General features: G+C 40.5%; 1 protein-coding gene across 1 annotated transcript in view; it reads right to left on the reverse strand.

Annotated features, from left to right (window-relative positions):
- PDXK (pyridoxal kinase) overlaps nt 1-26,475 on the reverse strand; it is a 39,737-nt gene extending 13,262 nt beyond the window's left edge. Inside the window, exons 1-3 of the mRNA XM_056505308.1 lie at nt 26,281-26,475; nt 7,846-7,900; nt 1,505-1,609 (exon numbers count right to left, since the gene is read on the reverse strand). Coding sequence (XP_056361283.1) covers nt 1,505-1,609; nt 7,846-7,900; nt 26,281-26,367 — 247 coding nt within the window. The 5' untranslated portion in view covers nt 26,368-26,475. The remainder of the gene's footprint in view (nt 1-1,504; nt 1,610-7,845; nt 7,901-26,280) is intronic.
- Nucleotides 26,476-26,709: the final 234 nt, after the last annotated feature.

Consider the following 26,709-nt stretch of genomic DNA (forward strand, 5'->3'; position numbering starts at 1 on the left):
TTAAGTTCAGCCACAAGGCAGGTGAAGACGAAAACACAAAGTGTTATTAGATGTTCAGAAATTACTGCTCTTTCTACCCATGCCTTCTTTTTGTTCACACTGAAAATGGCTGCAGCAAATGAGATTTAAAAAAAACCAACTTGAAGAACAGACAAAAACCCTATTTTAAAACACTTTTATTAATAAATATCCTCTTTTCTCTGAAATTCCCTTTCACTGAAGACTTCTATTTTCCTTCTACCATTTTTAACTTCTTACATCCATTTTGCCAGTGATAGGAAAGGAGTAGAGGTCTTTTCCAGGAGTTGGAAGTGAAATAAAAAAGGAACATGACAGTTAAAAGAATACTCAAATATTATTTATAAATTTTGCACACTATCATCTTCTGAAAATTCCTACAATACAGTGTGCTTTTCCTGGAAATGTCCTCTGTGTGAGTTCCTTCCAGGAAAGAAAGGCTGTTTATCTATTTCTCAACAACAAAGAACCCATTTATGCAAAAATTAACTTCTTATCCTTAGTTCAACCCATTTGCAATTCAGTCTCCTTTATTTTGGAGATATTCCTTGAAAATACCCTGACAATAACTCTTTGGACATGCCACATCCTTGAAGCCAGAATGACTGCTTTGGAGTTACAACCCATACACTTAAAATTTCAAGTTTTCCCTGTGTATAAAGAACTTTCCTACATGTGGAAGCCATTAAATCAATCCAATCTGGTGATGTATTTCTGCTTACTTTTAGAAAGCTGTTTACTGCTGTAAGAATTTGATACTGGTATCCAAACCAGATGCACAGCTCTTACTGAGGTGAAATATGATCAGTAACCTACTTTTGAGAAGCAGGAATTGGGTGAGAAGAAATTTTTAATAAAAACTTCTTGTAGAATCTCTCCTTTCTATAAAGTAGTCTACAATAGGTTCTCTTTGCCTGTATTTATAAACACTTAGTTTATAAGTGGTTATAAAGCACAGGAAAACACTGCAGAACTGTATTCACTCAGATGACCTACAAGGGCAAAAAATCAAGATACATGACAGCCAAAACCAAAACCCAACTCTACTCATACTTTTCTTACTGTCCAAAGCACTAAGACTTAAAGATCATGTAAAAAAATAAAGGACAGACAACTGTTTAAAGATGTACTACAGAGTGCTAATACTGCAGACTTAGGAGAAAGGGTTAAACTCATGTCTTCCTAAGAAATTTAATAATAATACTCTGACATTCCTCATCCACTGTTCCAGTGGAGGCACTCCCAAAATATTAAGTGTGCCTGTACATGCTTGGCCTGTACAAGTCTGTAAATTATACAAAGATATCAATTTACCTACCCAGTTACAACCTCCTGGCTGCTCCAAATTAAACAGCACGAGCCAGTTCAGACTATAATATACAGGTGATATTTTAATTACTTGGTTTGCAACAAGAAGGGATATGTTTTACACTTCCCTACCCCTGTTTCCATCTCCTGGGAACTCCAGGGAACAAGCTCCTCTTACCTGTGAGCACATAATCGTATCGGTTGACTTTGTTCAGCTTAAGTCCTTCGTAGAGTTCATGAAGCTCATCAGAATTCAACACCTGACCCTTCCAGTGGGCATAGCCTGCAAAGCAAACATCAGGTCATTCTTGCAGAGATGGATTTTCTGTTTCAGATCACACAGATGATACACGTGGAGGGACCACATCAAACATCAGCACCAGGAAGCATTTTCACCTCCTCTCTGGTGAAATGCTGCTGAACAGTTTGTGTGCTCAACTTCTCCTTAGCACCTCTGCCTCCCAAAAGAACTGGAGTGACCACACTGCAGTCTGAGAGTGTCTATTTACAAGCAAATCAAGCTGGGCACATACCAGCTCCTGCAAGATTTCTCATGGAGCTTTTGCAACTATCCCTTTCCTGTGTGGAGGAGAAAAACATATGCTTTAGACTTTACTGGAGGAGGGTGTCAGTATAATCTATTCTTGTTATTTTATACTATATATATATATAAAAAAGGAAATACTGACAGCTAGATGACAATCTTAACAGGCTTATGGATCTGTCTGGACACAGCCCTGCATCCTGTAGATAGAGCAGCCACTGGGACCTGCATGTCACAGAGTGACCACAGCAGAACACTGCCATGGATGCTCTTTAAATGTACAGTGTCACCTGACAGACTTTCTTCCAAAAATAGCACAGCTTCAGTGCTGAGGATCCTGGAGGAGGAAATGAGTAGCAGAAAGGCACTACAAACAGATAAATAATATCCATATACTCTCATCCTTGAATGATCTCAAAGAACTGCAGGCAAATACACTCAGCTGAGAGAAGCAGAGGGAGGGTGGAAGTTACTTGGGATAAACTCAACTGATTTCAGCAAACAGTGGACAAAGGTCCATTGCAGCCAATTCCAAGGGGAAAACAAAAAAAGTATCTCCCTTAACAGAATCTAAACATTTGTTGAAAACTGTAAATGCCCCTTGCACCTTGTCATCAGAGCCTGCCCATGTAGATGGCACCAATCACTCCTCTGTATGTAAGAATGAGGCTTCCTCCAGGATATTAGATGAAGCATTTACAATTTAACTCTTTCAATCTCCATAAATTTAGAATTTGTTAAAAGTTTATCTTTTTATTAACTGGAATTATGAAAAGTGAAAGTTTAAGTGAGGTTTCTTCTTCCATACCTCTCCTGTGTAAAGACAATGGTATTTTGTTTGTTTTAACTTCTGCTCTTGCAATTAGAAAATTCTGTGATGAAAACTGTTGGCTTTGATTAGCACTCTAAACTGACTTATTAGAGTGACTGCCAAAAGGTGCCTAGAGCCTGGGATAAGCACATTTTTCAGTTTTCCTTCTTATGAATGCAAATCCACCCACGGTATGGTGAGCAGATGGATCACTTTGCTCTCTCAGCTCACAGAGGCCAAGGCTCTAAAACACGAGTCCCTGCCAGCTGGCTGGGGGCCTGACTCCCTCCCAGGAAAATGCTTTTCACTTTTTCAAAGTCCCTGTGAAGAAAGGGACAAAGTAAGGGATTTCTGTACCCACTTGGCACAGACATAGCCTCAAGTGTATGAAGAACCCCTGAGTGCATGTAAATCAGTATTTGGTTTATTTAACACAAATGCAGGTATTTGTTCTGTCACATCTGCAGCATCACTGAGAAATAATCTGCCCTCTCCTCTCCCCCAGCCTCTGAAAAGGGACACAAGAGTCCTTCCATTGTGGCCACCAAGGAAACTGGGTGCACTTTTTATCCAGAATCAAGGCAAAAAATGCTGCCATTTATCTTATACATGGCCATAAAAATAACTCACAGATTGCCCAGGCAACCTGGATCCTTTCAGGAGCCATCCTTACACAGACCCTGTAAATTCACTACTTAACCAGAAGTTCACCTTCCCATGTCAAGTTGTCTCCCATGGTCAGTGCACAGGGCTCATGTTACACTGATCCTCCACTGAGGGAGAGAAATAAATACAAAAACTCAACTTTAGGCAGCAGCCCAGCTTATCTCTGGAGTTGGTGTCACCCACATGGGGTAGGGACATTGTCTGAACTCTGCAGCAAAGGCTTCCACAGGTAACTTAAGGATCCTTTTAATTACCTGGTAATGTGTAATACAACCTAAAGTCTAACTACAGAACAGCCAGAGTTAAAAACAAAGCCCTAGGGAAGCTCTTGGGAAGTCCCTGCTATCACTGGAGCTGCAGAGAACTGTGATGTTGATAGGAACTGAATTATGTTCACATAATAATCAAATCAAATGAAAACTGGCAGCAAGATGGGAACCTCCCTATGCCCTTTCCCCAGGATAGTTTCATGTAACATGATAAACAAAAGAGGCAAATCCCATGACCCTGCATTTAGCCCACTTTCCTGGTGGACTATAACACCAAAAAGCAGAAAGACAGAAGAAAAAGCCAGTTACTCATGCTCAAAAAGGGTTTCATGAACAGGAGGATGTGTCCCAGGACGAGGGACTATCTTGAAAGAGAAAAGACAAAAAGGAATAAAGCTGAGTATTCCTTATTCTGTGTACAAAACCACCAAATAGTTCCCCTCAGTGCTGGTCTGAGAGAGCAGAGAGAACACTGCAAATCATGACACTGCTCTTCAGAACTCCCCTTGGCTCAGCCTGCATTAGTCTCCCACATCTGTAATAATTTTAAACACATAGATGAACATAAACTTTTAAACAACCTTATACCCCTTCTGCCTATCTGTGTTATGATCTTTTATTGCAATTACATGTTATCTATTTGCTTTTAGCAGATAAGGCAGTGATAAACAAGTGAGATACAATGCCTCATGACATTAAAATGATGAAGAAATTCATCAGTCTCCAAGGAAATATATTGGTTCATTCGAATGAAAAATAAATAAAATTTAAAAAAAAAACACCCAAGAGAGGCAGCTAATGCTTCATCCAAAATGAATTTATATACTTGCCTTCCTCTGCTTTTTCTTTTTTTTTTTCTTTAGAATGTATTTATAATCCTCTTAATTACTTTTAAAAACAAGGATGAAGGAAAATGAAAGTACCCAGCATATCAGAAGGAAAAAAACCCAAACCAGCTGACCAAGACAGCAAAACAAAAACAAGCTACCATTTTAGTACAGCAAAGCCTGTGAGATTCTTTTGTTTTCCAAACCAGAACATTCTGTTCTGAGGTTTGAGTTCCTCCTGTGGTGCTCCCTGCAAAACTATTCCAAGTGCCTCCAGTAACAAAGAATTTCACATGGGAAAAAGGAAGAAAGTTGGAGTGTTTAAGGCTTGTGATGGACAGGCAAGCTGGGCCCAGCTGTGTCACAAAATTCACATTGCAAACTCCAGCAGACAACCTGGTCTGAACACATGACTCACCTGCAGCTACCAGGAGGCCTTCAACAAAACCAGAAATTAAGCACCAAATTCCCCAGTGGATTTTTTACAGCTGGTCACACTGTGGGAGTAAAACACTACCATTGTCAGGCACAAGTGGAGATCTTTTCTTTCTGCCCTGCACACACAGGGGTGAATGAATCACCTGGGTGGGCAGACTGTGCAGAATCACATCAAAACATAATTGTAATTTCTCACTGCTAGACCTACCAGCCAACCCAACCACCTACTCCACACCCACTAAGTGGAAGTCAAACGTGCTCAAGAATAAAAGGAAAAGTAACAAAAAAAACCCTCAGGCTACTTGTTCCAGAGCTGTTTCAAAGGTAGGATTTGGATGGCAGAGTAAGCACATTATTGCTTAAAATTAACCTACCAATGAGAAACAAAACTGGAAATCACTGAAGAATTAAAAAGGCGTCCCCAAAAAAATCAATTATACCATTAAAAATAAATCTAGATTTTTATTTTTGCACATCATATGAGGAGATGCTTCTGCAAACAGTATATTAATACAGGATAAAGAGCACAGTCTTAATAGGCTGCATAACAGCTTCTTTTATTTGTATATGAAGCATGATGCCACTCAAGTATGAGTCACTCTAATCACTAAAGTTCCTCACGAAGCAACATGACAAACTGTTCTTCCAGGGGCACTGATTCAAAGCACATTTTCCAAATTTCAGGATGATCAGAGATTAAAGAAAGCTGAATTTTCTGAGCAGGAGTCAGCAGAAAGAGGCCTGTGGTATCTTACTAATTTATAGACAGGGCAAAAAAAGAGCAATAATGATTCACCAAAGTCTGTTAGTCATAAATTCTCTCTGCATTTTATTTGCTGCTAATTCCAAATTTAAAAACAGGGAAAGAAAGAAAGTATATCACATCCAAAACCCCACACATTCTTCTACCTATGCTCCTTTGGCATTATTTCTGAAACTAAAGTTCACAGCTAGATTTGAAGGAGGAGATTGTCCTCCAGCTTTTAAGGATGATAACAGAAATGGTTCTTGTAAAATTTTGTTTTTATAGGAAAATCAAGTTACTTTCACCCATTCACCCAGCACACAGTGCCTGCAGGACTGTGCCAGACACAAGCTCTGCTTCCCAAAACCATGAGATTGTGTGGAAAACTTTGGGATTTTTTATACAGATTTAGTAAAAAGAAAAAAGAAATTAGAAAAAAAAAGAAAAAAAAAAACAAACAAAAAATGTGACTCCTAAACATCAGGAGTAGTTTCAGTATTTTAAAGACTTGTAATATTTGAGATATTTTTAGGTTTGGGATGCTCATTTCAGTCTTCTTGTGGGAGGAGGAATCACTAATTTATTGTTCCTTCCATCGTCTGCCAAACCTTGAACGAATTTTCTTGGCTGTGATACTAATAAAAACAAATTGAAAATCTTCTCTCTTTTTTGTTTTAAGAACCTGGTCACCCTACTGGTAATGTAATTTTCCCACCTTCAGACACAGTTTATGGTCAATAAAACCACTATTAAGCTCTTACAGTGCTCTATAAAGCTGATTTAATCTTGAAACAGAAAGGCAACAAACACCACATGCTCATGCATTTCAAGCACCAAATAATTTGACATGAAAAAATTGCTGAATTTCTGGAAAATTACAAAAGTTTTACTCAGCTATTGAAACCAAACAACAGAAAATCCCAAACTCCAAAACCAAATACATTCTTTAAATAAACAGAAGTCACACCTAAGTATCTTTGAAAAACACAAGAGAACCTTTGTACTGTGCCAAAGGGTACAAGCAAAATAAGCAGATTTTTGCCTAAGCCAGGAAAGGCCTCATTCCCTTGTTTAATTATTACCTTTTTATGCCTTTCCTCAACAAGCAGAGATAGAATCAAGCCACCTTTGAAACATTAATTTTTTCTTCCCAAGGTGACACTAAATTCCTTCCATGACAGGCATCTTACAACCTTTTGAAAGCTGCATGAAATTCAATGGAGTAAGAGCCTGATCTCTGTTCCAAAAGTTAGTATTAGTTTATGAATTCATAATTAATATCCCATTTTTGTAATCCCATATAGTTTAATAGGGCTGTACATGTAGAGATACCAGAAAAGTACCTCGACTTTTGCCTTATTTTTCTTTGCCTGAAACACCTTTTGCTCTTTTCCAAGATGTTAAAGCCAGAATTTGCTCCCAGATTATTTTATGAAGACATCAATAGATTTTCTCTATCTAGAGTAGCTCTCCCCCCAAACAAGCTGCCACCACCAAGACAGCACGTGGGTCTCCAGTGATCCAAAAATAGCAAGTCACCTGGAGCTCCTTTATGGGTGAAAGGTATTGCTAAAATAAACATAAATTTCAGCTTGCTTTTAAAAAACAAAGTCCTCTAGCACTGTGAGTATTAGGAAGTCTGAATGTATTAGGTGAGTGGATTGTGTTCAGGCTTAGAGCTTAAATAAAAATACACCCAAATGTATTAACACCCTCTTCCCACCAAAATGAGATTTTGGGATACTTGATAGTACCTGGGTGAGCACATAGCAAGGGAACATTGCATCTACCTCAGTGTTTTCCTGATGTTTGGGTTGGTAATGTGATTAAGACTCTCACAGAGCCAGAATTCACAGAAAACCATTTTGAATTCACAGAAAACCATTTTGAAGACTCCTTTATTCACATGCCTGGCTGTGTAAATGGCTGTATTTGTGTTATTTCACTATCTGAATTAATTAGATTACTGCCTAACAAAAGAAACTCACACTCTGCAGGGCAGGAGGGGACATCACCACATCCATCATATCAATGCCCTACTCCCATATTCAGGCTTCTGAGAGACTTGAATCAAAACATGAAAATTACATTTCCATCCTATATTGTGAAAATGTGAGTGAAAGAGCATAAGAGCAATGTTCTCTCCACTATCATGGGATGAGGTGAACCCCATGCTGAGTGAGTTCAGTGACTGTGGAGTAGCATCTGTAAAATTTTACCTGTGTGGTTTGAAAACTGGACAGAGTTCACCGTATCAACTTCAAATCCCAAAACCTGTAATAGAACACAGGAATATTCCTTTTACTAACACAACTTCATTAATACAGTACCCACATCACAAAACACTGGGAAGAACTCCTTGCCTTCCAGTGCATACTTAAAAATCTTAGGAGCTGAGTCAACAAACATGTAACGTAAGCAAACAGCACAGTGCTCTACTACAGCAACAAACAGGGAACAAAAGTGCCACTGGCAACAGCACCAGGAAAACACTGCTCAGGATCCTCAGGCTGGAGTTCATCTGGGGATAAGGACAGACAGGCTGGTCCAGCACCAAGCACTGGAACCTTGAAGAAAGCCTTGGCTGGCTTTTCCTGGCAAGGAAAGAAGTACAAGGTACTAAATTAATGCACAATATGGAGGGATGATGCTGTTGGCATGCCAGGAAACCAATTTTTCTAAAAGGAGGACAGAAGGATCTTAAAAGGGATCAATATTACAAGCCATACTTGGATGTCACAATCAGTTCCTTCACAACTAAAAGAGAACAGAAAGAAGTCATGGAAAATTAATTTGGGGTATGATTGGGCAATGAAGGGGAGAAACAAACACAGAATAAAAAAAGCCTAAAGCATGCTCCAAAAGCCACCTGCTATACTGCATTACCAGCAATCCAAATACTGAAATACCCAATAATTTCCTAGTGCAATCAACAAATATTCTGGTTGCCCAAAAATCTATCCATAACATGCAAATAAGAGCATCCAATCAGGAGAAAACTAATGAGGATTTTTAACCTGACAATACCTGTTTAACACACTGCTAGTCAAGCCATTTTTAGACATTTTTGTGTCACGCAAGGAATTCTAATGCAAAAGTGACATTCAGAGTCTGACGCTGAGCCTTTGTTCCCACATCCAGCTTGCTGTGAGTAAGAAATCTCCTCCAAAGAAGTGCTGCTATGTATGGCTCAGTGAGTCATACTGGGAGATAGCAGAAATGATGCACCACTGTGTGTGATCCTCTTTCAGGCAATTTGCTGGGAGGGGCAGTGAGGGAACAAAGCTTTTCCAGTCACGTTTTCCAGCCAGACTCACGCCTCTCCCTTTTTTCTGTCGTGAAGGCAACTCCCTTGCACAGATTAAAACCTTTTTGGGTGTCTGGTTTTCCCTGTGCTGTATTTTCCCTGTGATAAGCCCTTTATTCCAATATCTACAAGATGAAGCTGAGTGCTGTCACAGGTCATTCCTTCTGCCTGCAGATGCTACTGTTCTGTTGTTTCACAGCTCATGTCCACACAGGTCTTTGTAGAATAAATCTCTTTATTTCAATATTTAATAAAGGTTTCTGTTCCTTCCTCATCAGAAAGCAAAGTAATTTCAGAATGGTGGGTTACCTCAACCTGACCAGTTCAAATTAAGCTCAGCACCTGTGCTCCCCCCAGGTTATTGTTTAACCTTGGTGGATTTTATTTTAAAGTCCCAGGAACTGAATGGTTGAGAACATGACAACACTGTTAAGACTTTAACCTTGATGTCTGGATATGCTCTTCAAGGAGATAAATAGGAATATGGCCTCTAACCAGACTGTCACCCCATAATCAATTCCCCTCCCTGTAATGAACAGACTTAAGTGGTTACTCCCTTGAAGTACCTTGGCAATAACTGTGAATTAATCCATTTCTCTGCAATATTCAGATCACATCTCTCCAGCTACTTAACACAGAACACCCTTGGTGTGACTGACTGACTGATCAGGCTTGCAGTCAGTGCTTTAGGGAAGGAGAGCAGGCACAGCTGCTGCAGGCAGGGCAGTTCTGTAACACTGGCCAGCACTGTCCCCCAGATGATGGCCACCAAAACCAGCAGTCCTTCTCCTGTGTCTTCCACAGCTCCAGTCATCATTTGAATTCTCAACCAGGTTTTCCAAAGGATTAGGGATTTTTGGTTTGTTTTGGCCAGTTAATCTGCTTCAACCAAAAGATGGAAAAGTACAAGGGAGGCCACATGTCTTGGTGATGGACAGGTGCCAGGGTAGCTTGGCTGTACACTTGGTAAAACAGCAAATAAAACACTTTGGAGAGTGGATGAAAAGCCACAAACAGCTCAAATTCTGCAAGGGACCTTGACATTCTCCCTTTTCTCATCAGTCCAAAACAGGCTAAAAAAACCTTCTAAAGGTCTCCATAAAAATAATTTACTGGTGTTAAGCCTAGTTTGTGACAGTTTCCAATTTCCTCCGAAGTTTTGTTTTGAATAAACACGTATGATTGAAATCTAACACAGCCAATTTTGAAACCTGATTCAACCCTCAAAATAACTCACAGTTACTCCAAAGCACTTCCTTCTATAAAGGTGCTTGCTAAGGCCTAGGCTTAGCAGTAGTAGTAGAATAATCAAAAAGAATGTTGAAGTCATGTTGTGTTTGTTTTCAGGGCAAACTGCACTGAAAAGCCCTATAGAATTTAGCCACCAGAAGACAACCTGAAAACAGGATTGTGGTGATAAAAGCATCTTTCCCACAGCAATCACCTCTTCTGGGACTAGAGAAAAAACTTTATTTTGTCTTTATGTTGGTCTGCATAATTCATTTTAACAACCTGATCATTTCTAGTGGATAAGGAAGTGGTGTTTTCTTCCTCCAAAAAACAATTAAAATCCAGAGTCAGTGACTGTCATCCTTCACACCTAAAGGATATCAAAGACAGTTTCTGATGCACTGAATGATGGACACTCTCCTTGCTTACAAAGGGATTTTTGTTCAAAAGATGTCTTGTTAGACCTTTTTAATACATACTCATACATTTAATTCTTTGGGCAAAGCTAACTAAAAGCACTGTTTTTGAGGGGTTTTTTAATTAATTAAAAATTTCTATTCAAACCAGAGGTTAAATAAATATAAATACATTATTTTTGTATGTACAGATCTAGAAAACTGAGATAATAGCAAGTTAATTGAATGAGACAAATCATACTAAAAAAAAAAAAAAGAGTCAATCTCTCATATTTGCACACAAAAGTAGCAACTATGACCTGAAAATATGTATTTAGAGGGATATAACAATTTTCCTACAGTAATAAACCAGTAAGAATCAACCTTTTCTTCAGAAAACTACCAGAAAGTTAAAAATTCAAAGTAGGACTAAATTCAATATATAAAATTTCTTGCTTGTGTACACACATAGGTGCTCCTTGTACCTCTGTGTAAATAAACTGAAGAATTCACCCCACCTGGATTTTGCCTGTGGCAGAACAAGTTGTATTTGATCAATATCAGGACAGAGCTCACAAAGAAATGCACTTTTAATGTTTAATTTTTGCTTTTCTACACCAGCTTGAGTCTATAGCTGTGCTGCCTCCTCTGCTCCTTCCAGGAAGGACCCTGTGGTGATAGTGCTGCCTCTGGTTTGGGAAATGCAGGTGACACCAGACACTGGGCAGGTGTCCAAGGGACACACATCCCCCAGGCTGCCACCATCCCCTGATCTGCATGACCTGCTCTCCTACAGCCCCTCCAGGAGAGAACAACTCCAAGTTTCCACGCTCTGCTGGCACCCTGTGTAACTATTATCTGCCCACAGAACTGGAAACCTTGGGCAAATCTAAACCCAGAGCCAGTGTGGGTAAGGATGCTTAGTGCTCTTCCATGAAAAAAGATGACTCAGTCCATCCTAAATCTCTCAGCCTGTAGTCTAAGCACATGTTATTCTTCTTAAGACCCAAACCATAGTTGCCTGGACCACATCATACAGTGATATTTGCAATTAAAATATTACAGGAAAATGGGCAAATTCAACATATTTTTCAAGTATCTTCAAATAAAAGAGGCAGAACTGTTATACTTCTAAAATTAAATCACAAAACATTAAGACTGGAGGAGTTCTGTGCTTGGAAGGTATGGTGGCAGATCTGAGTGACACATTTCAGAAAAATATTGGCAAGACTAAATCCAAGTACTCACACCAGAGCAGAAACATGAGAAGAAACAGTCAGCATGAAGCACATTATGCATGACATCAAATTCAGCTGAGTTCTTCATCATAGGTAACTGAAGGAAAGGAACAAATTTCATCCAGGTCTTGCCCCAAATACTTTCTCAGCCTCACAAAGAGCAAATGGGACCAGGGCAGGGACATGGTCTAGAGAACTATCCAAATGCACCTCTTCAAAAAAGTAAATACTCAAGGGAAAAATCAACACACAAGAAAGGAAGAGACTTCAAAAATACATGGAGAACCTCTAAAGGTGTTGCCTCTTTTGGAAAAGAGGACAGACAGTCTCGTTTTCCAAAAAGCACAGCAGTAATTTAAGCTTAGATCCAACCATTATGCTGTAAATAAAGAGCCTAGAAGTGGGTCTCCCTCAGGATTAAATTTTTACAAGAGACCCCTGTTGTTTCACTAGTAGAGCAACCTAAAGGCCCAGACAGAAAATGTCTTGAACTGGGTAAGTTACATAAACAGCTGGATCTCAGTTATTGTTCACCTCTAATTATGCAACCCTTTGGACTTTGCCACTGTGCTGTGTTAATTACAGCTTTTTTTAAAATTTAGACTCTCTTCCCATTCCTTCCAGAAAACATTTCAACCACATAAACACTAAAATGTGTTACTTCATCACCATGAGAAACCATTGCCTAAGATTGTTAGAAATCAAATATTACAAACATACATTCCAGAGGAGAGTCTCATTTGTTATGTAAAGGAGAGGTTGAAAAACAAGAAGAAAATAATTTCACAGTATGGGAAATTGTGAGCGTAGCAACAGAGAAATAAGCAGGAAGATTTTGAAGCAAATGCAACATCTGAAATTCAGTTTTAATGGCTGCCAACCTTCATGTTTATATTTGTATAATCTACATTATGTACCAATGGTCTGGAGACAAACAAAGGTATTCATTTTTACCTCCTAATCCTATCTGGTATCTGATTATTAACACCACTTGAATCAGAAAACTGTTAACTTCAAAGATTAGCTCTGCTTCAGAGTAAATATTAATATCATTTCTCATTTAATAATTTTATTTACCCTGAGCAATGTGAAAAGCTGTTACTGAACTGCTTCTGTTTAAATTTGTATTGCAGCTTTACTGTGCTCCTGCAGGAGAAAAAGGTATATTTCCAAAGGTGTCAAACACTTTGTAGTACTCAATATTTTTTTGATGTTTGTATACAGTTTGGGGAGGAAAAAAGTATTATTTGTTTTAGGAGAGAAGTATCTTATATCTCCCAAGTGTGTGAGAAAACCTGTCACTTGAATTACAGAAACATCTGAACTGAACTAAGTCTTAGTGGTTTCCAGGGTACTAAACATTAGAAAAAACAACCAAAAAAATACCCAATTTCCAATTCATTATATGTACATATTCAGAGAAAGGGGGCTGAGATGCTCTGGGAATTGCTGTCACTGGAGGTTTTCAATATCCAAGGAGGATAAAGCCCTGAGGCTCCTGAGGTCCCTTCCAGCCTGGGTCACTCCAATATCCAGTGACACAATTACCTACAAAAAACTCAGTTTTATCCACTGTAGAATTCCATGGGTAAAATCACACAAAATACCACCACTGGCTCCCCAGCCTAAAGTTCTGGTTCTAAGGATAAAGCTCAGGGGTAGTCTATGTTTACACTATTAACTATGCTAGTTTGACAGTAAGATAATACATCCTTTGCTGTTAAATGACCAATGGACCAATTTAACTAGAATGCTTTAGTTTGTACTTAATTTAAACAACCTTAGAGAACAATGACCTAGTTCTGCAAGAATGCAATTCAATTAAAACCACCTCTCTACTCTGCAACATGACTAGTATATATTGCCCTCTTAGGGCACTGGTTTTGTGTCTCCAGTGCCATTTCATTTTAAAGTTTGAAATTAAAATCACAAAGCAGTAATGCAGCTCAAGTTAGAGGAAAAATCTGGAATGAGGAAAAGACACAGGGGGGAAAAAACAGAACAGTGTAAGAAAAGAAAAAACCCAAAGTTTGTCTAAAACCACATTGTGTAGACCTGCATGCATGTTTCTTCCACAGTATTTATGTTCCTGATAGCTGTTCACACGTTCCTATCTACATTTCATGGGATAAAGGCAAAACCTCCATCCAAACTCTTCGGTTCTTTGAAAGTTCTTAATTTCAGAAAACGTTAGCTTTACCATATCAGAACACATCTAAACCAATTTTCTAAGATGAGTCCCCAAACCAAACAGGTTGTAAACCACAAATCCAGGGAAAGTATAAGCTGTAAATCAAGCTCAGCCAGTCATTCATAGAAATTCTTTTATTCTGAACACAAGGCATCTTGTGTTTTTTAACGATCTGAGCTACAAATGTGCCACAGGTAAAAACCTCATAACTCTGAAAGATGAGTTTATCTCTAAGAGAAACACAGTTTGACAGGAAAAGGGCACAGAAAAATGGTTAAAAGGTAAGAAGAACAAGGTTCTGCTAATCAGGAGGAGAACCTTTGAGATTGCACTTCTGAAAGAAGGACTTGACTTTCATGTGTCCAGTTCTCCCCAAAATAAATGCAGCCTTGTATTGTAACACTTAAACTCCTTGCATCTCAACTCTTCTGCTTTTTAAGACACTTTTTTTACAAGTAAAACTTTCATGGAACAACGATGACTCTTCTTGTAATTAACATTCAAATGATGAAACATCCAAGCTAGCCATGCCCCATCCTTTGTGCCAACAAATGGCTACAGACTGATGAGTTAGAGCAAAGTAGGAGTAAATACTAAGTATCACATCACCAAATGAACCAAAACCACCCAGCCCTCTCAGCCTGTCCTTGTAAGAGAGGTGATCCAGTCCTCTAATCATCATACTGTGAAGTTGCATCTAATTTTCAAAAATTAATGGCAGCACATGCCAAGCCATGGGGCCCTACAGAAAGAAAACAAAGTCCTCAGCATCAAAAGCCAGTCAAACTTTCCAAGCACCGGGGAGAACTTTGATTTATATAATTTAAAGCACACAGAGCATTTTTAAAAACAAGTGAATATTTAAGAGCAAATGCTACATCTCAAATATATATATAAATATATAAATATAAATATATAAATACACAAAATACAAAAATTCCCCCCATCCCTGTTGTTTTATTAACACCTTGTGAGGTTTATTCCAACTGTGACATCAGTCAAAGGACAAATTTTTACAGCACAAAGATGTACAAAAACCAAGGGGGTTACCAAGACTTAACTAGACACAATTTATGAGAAATTTTCAAGAAATCTTGTGGTAAGACTCCAAATTGTTGACTTTCAGCAGAGCATGTGTACAGTTCACAAACTGAATTAGCCAGGAATGTTTGTACTAGTATAAAAATATTGCTCTATCACATAAACCAAATCCATTCCATTCCTTCCAACTTTTTTATATATATTAAACCCAATCTTAATTGAAAGACATTAAAAGAATTAACTTTACTACCACTGTTAAAATTATCCTGTCAAACAAGGTAATTGAGGTTTGGGGTGATTTTTTGCCAAATAATGGCAGCAATACTTTCCAATAAGAAAGCCTCTGTGTCAGGCCATGAATTGTTTTATGTATCCATTGTATTACAAGCTGTTTGCATTAATGTCCTACAGTTTGGAGCTTCATCTCACACAGCCATCACTGCAGCTCCTGTGAACATCACTGCTCCACTGTGTTCCTCTGGAGATGGCATAGAAACGTTTTAAAAGGCTGAATTTCTGTAATCAAACTAATTTGGAATGGGAGAAAAAGGAAAATTTTCCAGTTGCAGCTTGCACCTCTTGCTGTCTGCCAGCTCTTTCACTTAATTGCATCTCCTTCCATTTGCTGCTGAACCAAAAAACATACATTGTACTGGGTGCAGGAAAGTAAAAACACTAATTCAGTCTGAGAAATAGAAACTTGGGAAAAAGAAAAGGCATGTCCTGACAATTAGTGAAGCAGGAATAATTGCTGGCGTGGGCTGATAAACTAAACTGAAACTGCTATTGACTAACCCAATCTCTTTATTCTCTGAGCTTTTAACAAGGCACACCAAATAGCTAAAAAGAACTCTGTACTTATAATATAGTTGTATTTTAGTGCAGCATTTGACAAGGCACTGCAAAGAAAAATCATTAGGATATTGGGGATATTGTGCCAGGATAAAAAAATCAGAGCAAATAAATGGGGAAAAGGATGCTGGACATATTATTGGTGATTTATGAATGGACCACTTCAAATTCTGAGGTTAGAAATAGACAATTACAAAACAGACAGTATAAATATACACCAGATGACCTTGAGAAAAAGGCACCATAATGGAAGAAGGATAGTAAGCTATCAGAGTGCATCCAAAGGAAGGCTACAAAGATGGTGAAGGGTCTGGAGGGGAAGGAGTATCACCTTGTGAGGAGCATCTGAAAGGATTGGGGGTGTTCAGCCTGGAGGAGACAGAGGGGAGACCTCAGTGCAGTCACAGTAAGGGGCAGAGGGGCAGGCACTGCTCTCTGCTCTGTGGTGACAGGGACAGGACTGAGGGAATGGCCTGAAGCTGTGTCAGGGCAGGTTTAGGTTGGGTATTAGAAAAAGGTTCTTCCCCCAGATGGTGGCAGGGCTTGTTTCTTCAATGACACTCCTTTTTTACCTATGATCAACTGCATACCCATTTTCAGAATTTATAAGCTGACTTCAACACTGGACACCACATGGGACATTGTAAAGACTGGAGCAGAAAAGAAATCCTCTCTCTTCTGCCAAAGCAGACTACAATTTTTGTCACAGTGCTCTGGCAAAATTGGTACTCACTGAGAATTTGCCGATGGGCTGATCTAGCTGTAATATCATGACCAACTGAACAGAAAAGACTAGAACAGCCTGAGACTGCAGTGAATCTGTTCTCAAATAATTTCTTGATTTTTCTGAAAAGGCTTGCAATGCAAGTACTTATCTGAATTGTAATTAGGCCAAATTCAAGATTATCCAGTAATGCCTTAAAGATGCTTTTCCAAAGAAGTCTTGGAGACACAGGAACACTTCAGAGCAAATAGCACAATGTCACTAATTTTTCTTTGCACCTGGACTGACTTATTGGCATGCACTACTAACAGTTCAATACAAGTACTCAGACAACATAAAATATATCCCGTTATCAGAAATTCTCCTCAGCCATTTTATTCAGCACTAAGAAATTCCTTGTTTTACATCACGACCATTTCCTTAGGCTACTCAAACAAACAGCCTCTTGTGCCTGCAAGACACACACCCTCCTCAGCACTACTGCCTGCATCACAGCAGCTCTAGTTTGGGATTGAGACAACTGCAGGGTCAAAAGATTTGTGGTAGAGCTGCTCTACTGACCCTTCTATGGGCAGGAGGCCATTCCTGCCATCTGGAGTGGTATTAAGTGATGGATCTGCAAGACACCCATTTATAAAGGTTAAGTCCAGTGAAAGACAAGAAAAAAACTGCTGTTTCCCTCTTCATTCTTCCCACTAAAGGACAAATATAAAAATACCAGAATGAAGTGGTGCTGTGGGGCTCTGCCTGCCTCCCACCCAAGAAAAACATTCTGAGACTCTTCACTGTTAGGCAACAGTGTCTTCTGATGCTGATTTCAGATGGAGAAGTAGGTTCACTGCAGATTTCAGATTAATCATCTTCGTGCTGCTTCCTTCTACACTTGGATGTAATCTGACAAAAACACCATACTGTCACTGCAAACTCCTGCCAGCTGGAATCCTGCAGTGCTACATGAGGAAGTTTGCAAACACTGATAAGGAGAGGCAGACACAGACAGCAGCAATAGGTTCAACAGGCGTGGAAACGATCTCTTTCATTTTAGTGAATGAAATGGTGCAGAAGGATCTCACAGCACATTGTTCTTCTCTGATTTTTACTTTATGTTTAGTCCTGCTGTTCATATTTTGGCTAGCCAACCACCAGTCCATCAGCAAGCACATTTTGTACATCCAAGGTGGAGTTATCCTGTAAGAGAGATTTGGTTTATCCAGCACATGCTTTATGTGGAATTCTTAGGTAGACTATGAATGGATCCCACATTCCTACCAAAGGTTTAGACATTAAACTGCATGGTAAGAAATACTTAAGAAACACAACAGGAAAGAGCTCCCTGAAGGAGGTGCCACATCACGTGTAAGAAGATCAGACCAAGGCCACTCACAGAAAGGATGAAGCTCATAGAGACTGGATGTCTCACCACTTCCTTCAGAATAAGCAGATGTCTTAGAGAAGACATCTGAAAAATGTTTCCTTCAGCAGACAGCAGGTGCAGGAGCCTGGGGCTTGCTCCTGCCCTGGCACCTCAGCTGTGCCAGAAGAGTTGTCTGTGGGGCTGTGTTAGGGAACTGGATCAGGAAATTGGTTCACAAAATAAACAGCCACTTTCTTCTTTTCCATTTTTGCCAAGTCATTTATAACCTGGATGGCTTCTCAGAGCAGTTTACCACATGGCCTCACGAAATTACTCTCCTTGGAGCATTGAATTGGACACAAAATAGTGCAGGTGGAAGGACCAGCTGGCAGCAGCATTTCTCAAAGTGGCTTCTCTACTGAAACCAGCAGATTTCAGTACCCTAGAGGACAGGTGACAATATAAAACTTCTCAAATTTAACACTACCTTGCCATGTATTTGTTTGGTTGTTGTATGAATGGGCAGAGGCACAATGTTACTTCCATTACCTACAGTGAGCACAAAACAGCTGGGTTTTTTAAAAACTTATGTTTTCATTTTTGTTAAATGCTCAGAGTTGTGTTGATGGTTTCTCACAGGTAGGGTAGTGCTGTGAGCCAGGGGCTATATGCTGCCAGAAAAATGAGAGAACCACAGTGAAGATGGATGGAAAAAGAGTTTTCCTTCAGTGTAACCTCGAGCAGTAGTACTCATCATCAAAAAAACAAAAAAGTCATAAAATACACAGATTTGTAAAATACACATATTTATTTTTTCTAGATTTAGGCCAGACTTTACTAAATACATGACCATAAGCTTCAGTGTACAATTCTGCAAAACAGTATTAAATTTTGAGAATTTAGCCAAAACTTTTTTTCTGCTGTAATTCATTTTCTTTTCCTTTCCCCTTAGGGAAGATGGAGACAGAATTACCATGTTGAGCAGCTATAAATAAACATGGTAAAATTCAGGAAAAAAACCAAATTACTATGTTAAAAATAAGGGAGTATGAAAGATAACACTCTTGGCTTTATTGGCTAGCAATCTGCCAAATGAAATAAGAGAAAAAATGTTGCTATATTCTGATATTTTGGGACAGAGCAGCACTGCACTTCTTTGAATGTTTCCAGCTGCTCTTGAAGACTGTCATGGATTCCTCCCTTCAGCTTATAAATGTCACTGTGCCATCCCTGATGGAGATTCCCACACAGACCCTCTTCTGAGAGGTAAAACATGAGTGGACTCCTCAGTGAGAAGGGAAAAAGTTGTGGCCAGACTGAAGAGTTCTGGAAAGAGTCAGGAAAACCATTTCCTGCTGGTTTGGGGAGTGACTGCATCCATAGATCAGGAAGCAGACCTCCAGCTTTTGTTTTGCCACAGGGGAGAGACTTTCCATTTTCCAGAGTGTGCTCTAGCACCTCCTCAATCCCACACATCCAGCTGGCAAGAGGTGCTTTGCATTCCCAAGACAGCAAAGTTAAATCACCATGCAAGGATTTCTACTCAGCCCAAACTACTCCATATGCTTAAAATTTACAGAGGGTGAAGAGAAGTTTGCTTTGTTTTTAAATGAACCACAGAAGAGGTTTTGGTATCTCAGTTCTCTCTCCTGCTCTATGGATAATTGTTCCAGATGATAAGGGAACTGGAGCTCAGAGGTGTCACGGATGAATTAACATGAACAAATATGAATCCTGAACAAAGGCTTGAAAAATTTCAGGTAGCTCAGCACAGTAATATTTTTTTAGCTAAGATAAGTCACCCCACTGCTGCCAAGCCACAAGATGATGAACTAGTCTGGCTTCTCTTGAGGCTCATATTCAGCACAGACCTCCCTGGCATGTTTCAAACATTATGCTCATCATATATATATTTTTTCTCCTCTGTACATATTATTATGCAGCTGAACACTCTACTGCATATAGTAATTTCAAAAGAATGGACATTTTATGTCCCAAGACTAATGTCCAGCTCCTCACATTAACCTTGCCTCACCAACTCCAGCCTGTTTTCCATACAACACGAGCAGCTGAAGTGGAACCTCCACTTCCATCCCTTCAGCCTAAAGAAGCTAAAAATACCTGCCTGGTATGTGTTCAGTCAGCCATGGATAATGCTGTATTCTTCATCTAAAATGACTAAATATGCTTTTCAAGGAAAAGTGACTAGCATCTTTTGGATATAAATAGAAAAAGTGAATAGTAAAAGACAATGGTTTACTTAAAGGAAGATTTTAGAGAGCTATCAGTAACTTTGTATGCCCCCTGTTTTTCTCAAATGTACCTTTGTACAATTTGCATATATATACATATATATACACATATATATACAGATTCATTTTATTATTTCAAACTATACTTTTGCTTTTAATACATTTCCATACATTTTAGGACGAAATGAACTTTAACTTGAAGCTTTTCTTCTTTCCCCAGAAAACTGATCACTTCACTCCATTATCTGTCTCTGTTTGTTTATACAGAAAAAAATATTCTCTCATCTGGAGATTTAATTTGGAGCAGAAAGAAGACATCGAATACTGGAAAAAATTTAAAAAAAAACCAAACAAACAAACCTCTAAGACTTGAAGACAGAAAATAAGGCCATTCCTAATATAAAAATGCCTTAAGCAAGTAAACACTTGCTACTGAGTCTCTGAGTACATTATATTCCCCACACAAACAGTGCAAATCCACCTCTAGGCAAGGTTTTCCAGTCTTTTAATAAGATTTGCAATTTCTTGACAGCTACATTTTTTTTTTCCAAAGACAGTGGGTGAATCAGGGTAAAGTATTTTTGGTTCCTCTGAAGTCAAATATTTGCATGTACTTGTAGACACCAAATGGGATCCTCCTTCATCTTTTTCCCTTTGCTGTGTTGAGACAGATGAAAAGATTACATTTCTGTCAAAAACTATTTGTTCACTACACATCACTACACATACTCCAGTGTAACTATTGTATCAAGTACCAGCATATGCATCTGCATGGTTCAAACTTTCACAGTTTACTATGAAAATGGCAGCAAATAATCAGAATCATCAAGCACTGTAAATATTTATTACCATGTTTTTGAAAAGTTTAAAATGCCAACTGGTCAACTGGCCCCATACAAGCACACACTGCACAATAACTTTTAATGCATCTTAAAATGTTTTTTGCAGCTTTACAACTGTGTTATGGAATCAGCATGTGTGAACATTTTTGTATTTTCATAACTCTATTTTATGTATTTTCATGACAAAGGCTTATTTAACAAGCTGCCACTATTAAGTGACTTGCAGGAAGAGTCAGAAACCCCACAGACACACAGACCTGACCTTGGATAAGGATGGTTCAGTCAGTCCCACTCTGTTCATCAGAGGTTCTGCCCAGCCATTCAGGGCCCACAGCACATCTGCAGTCCCAGCTGCACTTCTTTTAGGCAGGTTGAAATGACTCTAATTTTTCAAGCTGATTATTTTGCATTAGTAGCTGAAGGGATTCCATTAGGAGTTTGGAGAGAAAATTGAGGTCTCTTTGTTTAGAGCTGTGCACAAACATAAACTTCTATTGTCAGGTAAAAGTGAGACCCCAGTAGCCTCAGTCTAGTCTATCTCAGAGCAATGTTAGGAGCTGAAAGTGACACACACACCCCTTGTTGTTGTTTATTGCTGTGTTTTGAGTAATAATCTACTTTCTTATCCCCTCCCAGTCCTGTCCTACTCACCTTCCCTCCCAGCTTACCATGCATGTGGAAAGTCCATTCCCCACAATCTTCTGAGAGGTTCAAAGCTCTCCCAGTGCACCTGAGCTGGGTTCATCTGGATAAGCCCTTCTGGAAAGGTCTGGTAAAGCCTTTCCCCAGAAATCCACACTGCCAGGTGGGAGGAGACACCTTGTTTGGACTTTCTGGATTACAACTCTTTCAGGGCCTCACCTTGTGTAAGGAATTCACCAGACTTTTGCAGCTACATGTGCTGACATCCACATAAGAAGCAAATGCTCTTTACACAGCTTTGAACAAGCCTTCCCAGAGGGGATGTGAATTTTTTTATGTCTTGGGTTGTTTTTTTTAATTCATTCACCCCTTATCTACCTTTCTTAAAAGAACAAAGTCAGGGGAAAAAGCATGCTTCCACAAACTTCATTTGAAGTACGATTCTAGAGCAACAATTGTTGTTTCAAATATGCAATTTAGGACCATCTTTGGATATTATAAAGACCAAATTCATTCTTTCATCTTCGTATTTATTTTTTGTTTAAGGTTTAGGTTTTTTCAGCCTTTGATCTGTAACAAAAATAAGGGTTACCCAGCAAGAACATTTCCTATTGTTACTCTGTAAAGACTTTTTTGATTGATTCATCCTTCTGACTCATACTATTAACACAATAGCAAGGTTTGAAAAAGAGAGTCATCTTAAATAAGAGGTGTACTTTATTTTTCTACACAATCCTTAAGCCATTTAACTATACTTTTCAACAAAATAAAGAAAAAAAAAGTCTTAAACTTTTTTGCTAAGGCAGTAGATAATTAGCAAAGATCTACTGATCTTCTGGTTTTGGTCTCAGCATATACTGGACAAGGCAGTTCAAGATTATCCCTAAATATCAAAGAAATTCCTGTGCTGACCAGTAGTTTTTCCATCTTCTCTACAATTAAGAAAGACCTAAAAATGTAGACTTACTGTTTTCTTTCCAGGGGAGAATTACTGAAAACTAGTTTGAAAGTCATCAGTAATTTTTAATACCTGGACAACTATTTCCATTTAGCAGGGGAAAAAAAAAATTAAAAATAAAATAAAATAATTGAACAGATTTCAAAAGGCCATTTTATCCTGTATTGTAGAAACTGTTTATGGTTCTACAGTTTAGGACAGACAATTTAATTCTCTAAACCCAAATAATAAATGGTGTTTGTCTCAGCTTTTAGGTCTGTCTTCAAGGTAAGCAGATATAAAAGGAAACCAGGAATTAAATACTCAAAACATTGGCATAATTTTCTCAAATTCTGTGAGTGTTAGGGCAGACAAAACAAACAAACAAAACCAGTCCAAACCACCATCATCACTGAGACATAAGCAGAGATAAACATGTTCTGGTTTGCAGAGAGGGGCTGTGAGCTATTCCAGTGGCAAACAAATGCAAATATCCAATGCCCAGGTAAAACTGGCTGGGATTTTCCCATGCCCCTTCCTTATACTTTCGAAACTCTTTCTTGGAAGCTCATGGAGACCCCAAGAACTGAGCACACAGACTGACACACTGATTCCCAAGAGCTGATATTATGATGGGTGCAGTATATGAATCTTAAATTCCTCTGCCTACCAGAGTTTTTTTCTGTTGGTCAGAACGAGGTAGCTCTGCAGAAATCACCTTGTCCTTCTGGATTCTCCATGGTTTGAGAAGGACTGTAACTCTCTGCTCGCCAGTTCTGCTCCCTTTACTTATTGCCACATTCTGCCTACGTAAAAGGTGGGGCAGGAAGGGCAACCTAAAATTGTATTTAAAATTAACAGCTAAGAGATATCTCCAAGGAAAAAAAACCACACATAATAAAAGTGAAGTTGAATGTCATGGTGACAATACACATAATCAAAACTATGACAAATCTTAGTCAACATTAGAAACATTTAGAAACTTTTTTTCATGTTTTAAAATAATTTATCTGGTTCACAGTGGCAACTCCCCATGTTAACATACACCCTATTGCTCTTCCTCTCTTAAATGCTGGACAATCCTGAACCACTTCCTCATACTAAAAGCTCAGAATACACAGCTGTGGAATAACTTGAGACTGTTTTTAAAATAATTCAAAATTACCTTTGGAATTTTTTAGAGATAGTAAGATCATGCAAGTAAAAATTCTTTACACTCTTGACAAGGCAGAACTCAAAGCAGTGCTTAGGGCAGTTCACACTCTGGCAAATCCAGGTGCATCTTTTCTCTGTAACCTATTAGTTAATCTAGATTGTCTAATTACTTATATGTATTTTAACCTGTATGTAAAGTTCTAACATTTCTCACTTAGCTCTATTACTTCCTTCATTATAACTGCTCTAATATATGGCCTAACTCTGTTTTGCTGTGTTTGCCATATAGAATGCATTTACAACACACTCCACAGAGGAAGTCCTCCCACATACCTACATTTTAAATATTTTAGCTTTCACTCTAGTGGAAGCCAGACAAAATGCAACCAACTGATTTAAAAAAGATCTTAAAGAACTTTCTTCTGTGAAGATTGCTGGCTACTGACAGTCAGATTTCCACCAAAGATCAGGTCATGCAAACAGAAGTATGTTTTTTGGATAAGTCTGCAAAGAGTAGGTGAAGCCAGGTTTTCTATTTGGATGCTGCTGTCCAAATGCAGATTCCTGAAATGTTGTGTCAGGATTTCAGCCCATCAGATCTCACAAGCACAAAGACACATACATATCTACATACACTGTGCCTTGCAAATCAATACTGATGAGCTCCAAAGGGGGCCTCACTTAACTGATTCAGAAAACTAAAGTTAAAAAAAAAAAAGAGAATGGAATATAAAAGCATGTCAGACTTGCATCCGTCCTCAAGAATAGATACAGGTTACAATTTATATGGCTATATAAAAACAATGTAAGAGAAAGACTCGCGTTTGTAATTCTCTTAATAAAGCAAAGCAAAGTTTCACTTTGGGGCACCTTGCCCCATCCGATGTTCTAGCAAACAAGGGTTTAAGGTAACTGTCCAGCAAGCACAACCTCACTAAGGGCTGCCTACATAGGATTTGCAAGTGCAGCCAGTAGTGGCAATAGCTTGGCTGCTCCCCAAGTAAATTTCTTTTCCTCCCACTCCAGAAACTTCTTGTTACACTACACCCTGAGGAACATTACACAGAATGCGTTGTGTGTGAGCACAACAGCCTCCTGAACAAAACCCAGCTGCACCATCAACAGGGATTTTGTTAACTCCAGTAGTATTTTATACCATCACAGCCAAGGAACTAAAGACACTTTCCAGGAACCCATTTGCCAAAGTACACAGCTCATGTGTCACAGAAAGGTTAAGCCACAAAAAAGTAAAAGAGAACCTTTGACAGAGAAGTAGAATGGAGAGAGGGAACAGTTTAAGAGACTGGGGATTTCTGGAGTAAGTACTGCTGTGTGCTCTTCTGCTACAAAGAAATTGAAAGGGGAAGTACAATTTCGAGATGGTTTTGTTAGGAAAGGAAGGACTGCTGGCTTGCAGCTTATGACAACCGTTTTGGCCTGGAACTCTATATACTTGTATTTTTCCACAAAGCTCGGGTTACACAGGTACATCACCCTTCACCATACATTAATTTTCAAGAGACTTGGTTACATTATAACTGGATGGTGATAGGGGGGTGTGACACTGGCTTGTGGCAGGCCTGATCTCACTTGCACCACTTATCAGAGTACATCATCTCTCCTGTCTAGTCAATTGAGTCACACCATCGTTTGGTAAGCACGCACCAAAATAACCAATGTCACAACACACCTTGCTCTGGTAATGAGGTTCTTAGAGAGCTCCGTACACACACGCTGTGCCAAGGCACAAAGACCTCCTGCCGGGCAGGCCCCACATGAGCCCTGGAGGACACAGACCCTTCACAAGAGCGACGTGCAAAGGTTCACCCAATGTTTTCCCACCACCGCGAGATCCAAGCAAACAACTCCGAAGGCAGCACATGACAACCATGAAGGCCAAGATCCAATTACACCCCGGAGCCCCGGGCCGTGTCAGGCAGCTTCTCCGGCCCTGCCTCGCACACGCACCGAGCGCCCCTCACACCCCACTGCAGCTCCCCCAGACCATCCGGGGTGCGGATCACCCAGCCCGAGGGCAGGCGGGTCCAGCTGGGTGCCAGCACAAGGACACCGCTGCCCCAGTCCCGGGCACGGGACACGGCCATGACCCTGCCTTAAGGGGCAGGAGCCGCGGCTGGATATCTGCGCCCGCTGCCGGCAGCGGAGCCGAGCAAACCCAGCAGCAGCAGCAGCAGCCGCGGCTGCCCCTCCCGTGCCGAGCCCGCTCGCCGTGCCACAGCCCCGCAGGAGCTGCGTTAACGGGAGCGGCGGGAGGCGCAGCCGCAGCGGGAAGCGCGGAGCCCCGGGACGGGCACTGCCGCCGGCACCGCGGCGGGCGGGCAGGGCATCTCCGCACTGTGCCCTGACCTTAGCCCGCCTTGGCAGGAGCCGCCGGGGCGCCCGAGCTCGCCGGGCAGCTCTGCCGTCACACCGCCCGCAGGGAACGGCGGCGGAGCGAGAGGAGCAGCAGCAGCAGCAGCTCCGCCCTGCTTACCTGCAGGGGGAAGGTGGCCGCCTTGTTGCCCACGTAGCCGCGGACGACGTGGCTCTGGATGGAGAGCACCCGGCACTCCGGCTCCATGGCTGCGCCGTGCGCGCCTGCCCGCGCCGGGCCGAGGTGGCGGCGCCGGGAGCAGGAGCGGGGGGCGGAGCGCGGGCGGCGTGACGCGCTCGCCCTGCCCGCCTGTCACACACCCTCCGCGGCGGGGCCGGGAGGGGCGGCGGGCACGGCGGGCTGGAATGGCCGCCTGCTACCGCGCCTCTGCCCGGGGCCGTGTGCGGGGCGGAGGGGACGCGGCTCCCGGGCAGCCCCAGCGCCGTGGGGCCCGCACAGCCCCCGGCGGCACGCGGCCCCGCCAACGGCAGCGAGCGGCGGGCCCGGCCCGCTCCGAGCCCGGCTCGGACACGGCGGGATGTGCCGCGC

Source organism: Oenanthe melanoleuca, chromosome 1 (assembly GCF_029582105.1).
Source record: "Oenanthe melanoleuca isolate GR-GAL-2019-014 chromosome 1, OMel1.0, whole genome shotgun sequence".
Lineage (NCBI taxonomy): Eukaryota > Metazoa > Chordata > Aves > Passeriformes > Muscicapidae > Oenanthe > Oenanthe melanoleuca.